The sequence below is a fragment of the Oryzias melastigma genome, linkage group LG9 (genome assembly GCF_002922805.2).
Source record: "Oryzias melastigma strain HK-1 linkage group LG9, ASM292280v2, whole genome shotgun sequence".
NCBI lineage: Eukaryota > Metazoa > Chordata > Actinopteri > Beloniformes > Adrianichthyidae > Oryzias > Oryzias melastigma.
This window is the reverse complement of record NC_050520.1, coordinates 4,483,116-4,490,651: the sequence shown is the minus strand read 5'-3', so window position 1 is coordinate 4,490,651 and position 7,536 is coordinate 4,483,116. Positions and strand designations below refer to the sequence as shown.

General features: G+C 40.2%; 1 protein-coding gene across 1 annotated transcript in view; it reads right to left on the bottom strand.

The window, feature by feature from the left end:
• Window positions 1–7,536, bottom strand: part of prlrb (prolactin receptor b) — a 15,554-nt gene that overhangs the window by 5,187 nt on the left and 2,831 nt on the right. The window contains exons 2-4 of the mRNA XM_024276031.2: window positions 6,619–6,751; window positions 4,143–4,281; window positions 2,364–2,533 (exon numbers count right to left, since the gene is read on the bottom strand). Coding sequence (XP_024131799.1) covers window positions 2,364–2,533; window positions 4,143–4,281; window positions 6,619–6,679 — 370 coding nt within the window. The 5' untranslated portion in view covers window positions 6,680–6,751. The remainder of the gene's footprint in view (window positions 1–2,363; window positions 2,534–4,142; window positions 4,282–6,618; window positions 6,752–7,536) is intronic.

The following is a 7,536-nucleotide window of genomic DNA, read 5'->3' as shown; positions in this document are numbered from 1 at the left end:
ATATCGCAATGTGTGTCTACATCTGACGATATAGACTGTACCAAAACCATTTCTTGTTCTTATCTGAGCTGATACAAAGCACCGCAACCCATGTATTGATATGATACTGCCAGCAACTGGTACCTGTTCCAAGTAAAAACTAAGTGTCTCATAATGAAAAAACCGCGAGGCTGACTGAACATTTAACACAAGCTGGTTCTTGTGAGATCTTGTTGTTGTTTTGGTGTGAAGCAGCTTAAAGAGGCTCATTGTGCTGCCAGCTGGTAGTCGGGGTTAAAAATTAAATATCATCTGGTCAAAATTCGAAATTGATACAAGTGTCGCTAAATAACACCCCCAAAGAACAGATCAAAATAGCGCTTTGTGGTTGTTTATGGTGAGGAATAAACACTTCAAGGCTCATAAGGTTGATTTAGCAGAGTTTAGGACCTTTAACTCCAGAGAGCAGATCTAGCTTGTCGTGGTTTATTTTATGGTTTTATTGCTTTTATGGTTTTATTGATACCGTTTCTTTTGATGTACTACATTATTTCATTTTTGTTGGATTTAATGTTCAAAGTGCTCTACAAATAATACACAGATTTTCTCCGACCATTCTAGTTTTTGTTTGACAGACGTGTGGAAACACATTAGCCGGTAGCTAAGTTGTGACTCGTTAGAGATAAAAACAGGAAGCTGGAGTCTAGTTAAACCCAAACTGAAATGTTTAAGCCAAGCGGAAAACTTTTCTTTCACTGTAAAGCTGAAAACGTTGGGAAATGTTTGCATTAATCTTTGTACCAAGTCATCTTTGGCATACAAAAACCCATAAAGCTGAGGACACGCCCCCTTCCCTGAAACCCGATAATGATCATAGAAACACATTATTTGAACCCCTCAGACTGAGCATTAATGGATGCTTTTATAACCTGAGGGAGGTTCCTGATCTCCGTCCTCAGACTGAACTCCAGAACCAAACATCGACGTGAATCTGGAAGACTTTTATCTGGTCCGCGCCGCATGTCAGCAGCTCAGTACTTTTCCATCCTTCACTGAACCCAAGATAGTTACGCCGCCAATAAAAGCTAGACAATCATTAGCTCGCTCTGTGCAGGTAATTCTCTGCGGTGTTGATTTCTAATTTAAGAAGAGGACCTCTGTGGGCGAGGTCAAAGTTTCAGGCTTGTTTTTCTCCTGGATAGTTTGACAAAGGAGCAGGAAAGCCAAACCGGGTCAAAAATCACAGCTTCAGCGTTACGGTTCCTCATTGTGGAATAATTCAAAACATTCACACTCCAGAGATTCTTTCTGTACGTAAAACTCAATCACACTTTCAGCGATTTCAGCAATCTTGGTATCAAAACGTTCAGCTCGTTCAGAACATTACTGCTTGTATTTTGGGAGTTTGTAAACTTTATAGTTTTTGAAATATTGACCAAAACATGCTCCATAGGAAATGAATGAGAAAGTCTTCAAATTTGTACATTTTAAGTAGATTAACAACAAGCCTTTAAATATATTCATGGACTATGTTTTCATCTTTATGGTAATTTTGAAAAAATTTTGAGTTAAACTAACATTTTAGCAACAGGCTTACGTATTTGGCTAAGTTGTTCTCTACGGAGTGTTTTTTTAGGCTAATTTAGAGGTTAGCTTCTACTTTAGCAACAGGCTTTTTGACTAATTTATTTTACTGATGAATTTTTGCTAAGATCTTAAGAAGTTTAGCTAAACTCTGCGGGAGTTTAAGGGTCCGGCGCCGTGACAGTGACCAGCGCTCGGGACAGGGCCCCGTGTCAGAGGCGCTGTCATCGGAGGTGTGGCAGAGAAAAAGCGATCAGTTCTGGGAGATATTTTTATTTTTTAAAGGGATGAGCGTTTTAAAAAATGCTGATTTAGAGTTTTTTATATTCATTATTGGGCATATCTGTTTAAGGAAGTCGATGTCAAGTTTTACTGGATATTATTCACAATCTAAGTTCAAAACGGCTGATAAGAAAACTCTGATGACCCAGCATTCTCGTGGTATTTAAACACATCACTCACAAACAAATCAGTGAGACGTGAAAAGAGTCTCGCAACGAATTTGTGCGTGACTGAAGTTTTGTGTGTGCATAAGAGATGATTCTCAAGTAATTCTAAGTCATCAAATCTTTATCAGAATAGAGCTGTGACAAATACCTGGACAAGATTCACCAGATTTACACCGCTTTGACATTTATTACTGCTTACATGAGCATGTAAACAGTAAAAAGAGAGGAAGAAGAAGAAGCCCCTCCCTGCTGGTCCAGTGTGAACACCACGAGAACGTGGCCGGCGTGTCCGCAGCTCTAGAACAATGAGCCCACCCACCAGAAGTTTCCGTTGCCGCCCTCAGAACTCACCCACATCCATGACGTCGATCTTCAGGGTGTCCGAGGTGGCGTCGCCGAGGGCGTTGGCGGCCACCACGGTCAGCTCGAACTCCTCCCACAGGCTGGTGATAGTCTTGTCAAAGAAGCAGGAGTTTCTTCCTCCAGAGCGGTAGTCGGGACACTCCAGCTCTTTTTCATAACTGCAAACAAGCAAACTATGACTGAGCAGGACTGAATTCTGGGATATTTAAGCTAAAAATAGACAAATCTATCCTCTAAATCAGCGGTTCAGACCATCTTTACACGGACCGTCTGTACCACGGTGGAGTGGGCGTCTGATTTTTCTTTTAGCCTCTAGTTTCTCTTAACTTTTGAGGGCAACGTTTGTCTTCATCTTCTGAAAAAATATTGTAACTAAACCTGAACACTAGATTTCATATAGGGACCATTAAAATGTGATCTAGTTTCCTTTGACTCATAACTCTTACAGAGGAAGCTATAAAAAAAATCAGACGCCAACTTCAGCCTCGTCCAACTTTTACGGTTTGATGGATAACAGCAAAACAAACAGCTATTTTCTAAATATAATAATAAACATAATTCCAGCGTTAAAAAATCACTAGAAGAATAAAAGATTGTTTTGTCATTGTACTATTCCCTAATTTATCTCTCTTATTGCAATATTCTTTGGGCAAATACTAAAAGTTTTACTTTTACAAAAGATTTTTGTTCGTTTGGCCATAAAATCTGTTTAAGATGCACCCACTCTTCAAATTTACAGTTGATAAACATTTATGATATCAATATTCATCAGATACATTTTCGTTATAAGTCAATCAGGGCAAATATTCTAAGAATTTCCAAAACTATTTCGTCAAAGAAAATCAACTCCGATGGTACCAGACGAGGACAGACATTCCACCTTCCTCCTATCCATAAGTCACTAGTTCAATTTTCGTTCCGTTACCGTGGCAACAAATTATTTAATGAGTTCTTAATAGTAAGATTCAATAAAAATGGGGTTTTATTTTACTTTTCGACACCATCACCTGCTTTTACTTTTTGTATTTTTTTTGCAGCGTTCTGGTGACATTTTCAGGTGGTTGCTGAATATTCTGCATGATTATTATGGTCTGTGGGAACAACAGTAAATCCATATCTGGAGTAAAGACTCCTGGATTTTGTCTGTTAATGAAGCTTTCTCTTATTTTGAAATTAAAGGCTCTTCTTCTGTTTCCTCTCTGGATTTTTTCACCAAAACAAACTTTTCTAAATATGTTTGTTGTTCACTTTGGGGGTTTTATTTGGTGTCGGAGCAATCGTTTTCAGAAAGAAGTTGATAGATTTTGGACACGAGACGCGAACGAGTCGGAAATCCATGAGTTTTCCAAAATAAAACGTCCTTCTGAATCAGGTTGAAGTAGGTGGTGCTTTTCTTCTCTGTGGTACCGACAGTCCGTTGGACCGGTACCGTTAGAAAACTCAGTTTTAGAGAAAGTTTTACTCTTAGAATCTGCGTTTTAACCCCTTACAGGCCGAGTCTCTGCTGCTGTCAGGCCAAGGTCGCTGAAGGTCGGGCGGGTGACCCGAGTGTTTGAGGTGAGCATGTTCAGTTGACTGAGCAGCGCGGCCCGAGCGGAGGGCCGGGTACTTTTCCACTGGCTTGTCTGTAGTCTCATTAGCTGGCGGTGCGGGGATAAACTTATCTGAAACTCAATTGGCCATCTGGCGGCTAGAGCAAACAAACGGCAGTCTGAGGCTTCAGCGGGAAACGTGCAGCAGAGGGGAGCTGGCGGTCGGCGCACTGACCTCGCTTTCTTGTAGAAAAGGCGGTGGACAGTCGGCAGTCCTCCTGAAGATCCGGGGGTCCACCAGCACGTAAACGTCTCCTTCTCGGGGGACCTGCAGCTCTCTGCAGTCAGAACGGGTTTTCCAGGTGGAGACGGGTCTGACCAAGAAAATCAAAATAATCATTTAGGTTCATGACGTCACAGCTGCTCTTTAAAACGTGTGACAGAAAATCAACACAGAAAGGCAGGGAGTGGCACTTCCACATTCTCGAACAGCCATTCATGAAGCTGTGTAATATGAACAGACATGATTTGCATTCCTTCCACTCCTTGTCGAGTCGGTTCCACCGTCGGCCTCACCAGTGATTTTGTTTAAAACAGCAGCGTTTGTTTTATCTCGCCTGTGATTCACCATCTGTTCGTGGCAACAAACTCCATCAAACCAACAAACTACCGCCGAATCCACGAGGCCTGAAAGCTAAAGTGCGGCCTTGAACGCAGCCCCGGCTACAGGCGGCTAAACCAGCTCCTCCGGTTTTCCCCGTATGAGCACGGGCTTGTGAATGACGGAGCGGGATCGACTGTTGCTCGGCTTCAGTCAGCAGCCAGCGACTGAAAAACAGGCTGTAAAGTGGTTCTGTTTTCTCCTTCAGGAGAAAAAAGTCAGTGGGAGAGAACAGGAAAGTGCAGCTGTGATCCCGGATAAATAAACCGCTAAAAAAAGCAGCAGGAACCGCACGCAACTGCAGGTCCGATAAAGGAAAAAATCTTACTCCACCTGCACTTTTATGAAGCAGAAGTCAGAAATCCTTTGGATAAAAATCTTTTAAAATCATTTCAAAATAAAGAACAACTTCAGCAAACAAATGTACCCTTGACAAGCATCATGGGAGATTTAAAGTCAGTTTTTATGAGCAAATGTAATTTATTTTTTATTGTAAAAGACAGAGTTTATTGTAAAGGTCCCTAAAGAAAAATATAAATTTATTTATTTGTGAATATTTTGCCAAATATTTGAAAGCTGTAAATGAAGAACATTTAAACCACTTTATAAAAAAAAAACTTCAAAAAAGAATTTCACCTAAAAAAAATAGAGCTGAGAATCGATTTAAAAAAATTGACTAATTAATCGCAATTAACTTCTTTTTAGTTACAGTATTTGCCAACCACTTATTATCCGCAAATAATCCCAATTTAAAAACCAAACCCGAAACTGACGATTTAGAATATTAAGGCTGTCAGTCGATTTAAAAATCACAATATTTTACCAGGTAAATATTATGACAAGCTTTGAACAAAACACGGCGTGAGGCAAAGCGAAAGACGGCTGCTCCTCGAGGTGGAATTAGTTTGCGTTAATGAATATTAACACGTTAATTCTGTTTTGATTAACGCTAATGTTCCCAGTCCTACTAAAAACATCTAAGTCTGTAGAACCACCAGAACCACCGCTCTGTATCTTTGGAGATCAACCCTTTAAAGATCCACTCTGATGAAAATGTTTTTCTGATGCTGGAGGACATTTATAGAGAAATTTAAGCCGAAAACTAAATTTTGGGGTATTTTTTAATTCAAATTGTTGTGAATCAGGATCAGTATTCAGTTTGAAGCTGTTCGTATTTGTGTTGTAGAAAATAAACATTTTTGTTATGTTGGTCAGTGGCTGTAAGTTGGGCTGGTTGATAAAATTGATCTAAGATTAATAGATCAATAATCGCTCCATAACAGTAGAGATCGATCCAATGCTAAAGTCTGTTAGCTTGATGCTAACGTATAATGGGATTTTCCATAGGACGGCTAATGCTAACGCTCGGTCGACATAAACACACATTCTGATTAAATGAACATTTTTATAAGAATTTTCCAAACTCTTTTAAGGACATATTTTTAAAGTAATAATTTGTGGTTTCAAACACAGTTTTTTCCTCATTCTTTCTTCTTCTGGAATAAGGTGTAATGTTATAGCGAGATCACCACCTAGTGGCCAAACTGAAATGCTCTCCAGGGGAGGCAGAACAATCGTTGGAGCTTCTCTGTTTGAGAATCAATGTAACTCTGTATGATATTAACAATCTCATTATTTCATTAAAACATTTTACAGTCTGTGAACTGGATCAGATTAATATGAATACATATTAAAAACACATATCAATTGTTGATGTATTTCTAAACAAATTTGTCTAAATGTGTAAACTCAAAATTGAATTGAAATAGAAGGATCAAAAGAATTAATCACAAATCGATTCTGGAAATTATTGTGGACCAGCTGTAAGTTAGTGGGAGAGCGGTAAACAGATGGATCATGGGAAGGGGGGAGTCTTGCCCACAACTCAGAGATTAATTTCTACAAAACTCCTGCCGCTCTGCAGAAACTATGTCCCAGAAAATGACAGTTTTTAGATTTTGGCTTAAAAAATATATAATTATAATTCGAACACTTTGAAAACAGATCAGAAGTGAGACTTTAAAGATGGCGCCCGTGTGTGTGGACCTACCGTCACACCAGACCGCTGTGGACAGCAGCAGGAGCACCCCTGGAACCAGAGCCCCCCTCATCCCGGCGGCGGCTGCACCTGCGCTCTAATGAACCCACAGAAAGCGGCGTCTCTGCGCTGGTTTTGTTGTCACCTAAAACAAAAGACATGCAGGGAAAACATCAAACAAGAGCAGTGAGTGTTTGTTCTGACGCAGGCGGGCCAGCATCGTCCCAGACGAGTGGACGAGGAGAACGCCGACGCCCCGGGTAAAAGCGGGGCAGAAACGTTCCTTTAGTGCAGGTTATGACGGGAAATATCAGAAATGTTTTGTTACGATGCTGACATCAAGCGTATCAGATGTGAGCATCTGCAGGTTTCTCCTTTCAAAACCGGAGGAACTAGATGAGACAGGTGAGCTGTGTCCCATGCGCCGCTCATGCCAGTCCCTCCTTCATCATCAGGGGTGAGTAGTTTTTGTGTACTCATCAGGAAGGGGGGGGGTGGGGGGATCCGGTTCATGACATGCAAACAGGTGACAGCACCGGTACTTGTGCTGGTACTGGTGCTGGTGCTGGCGCTGGTACCGGGTAAGAAAAAGGACGAAACAGACACGTAATTCTGTGACTGATGCCAGGAGCTCCTTTGAATCGTAGAGATAATTGTCAAGTTATGATAATTTTACGACCTGGTATGTATGGAACCTCTACAGGGACAGTTAAGAAAAAAGTAGATTAAAGTTTGTTTTTTTTTTTCAAAAATTGAAGTAAAAAAAAGTTTTTTCTCCAAGAATCAAAAAAAAAATTTTCAAAAATTTTAATTTAAACATTGTTTTTCCCCTTAAATTGAAGTTACTTTTGTTTTTCCAAAATTTGAGGTGTTTTTTTTCTAAAAGTTGAAGTAAAAAAATTTTTTCTTCTCCAAAAACGTAAAAAACAT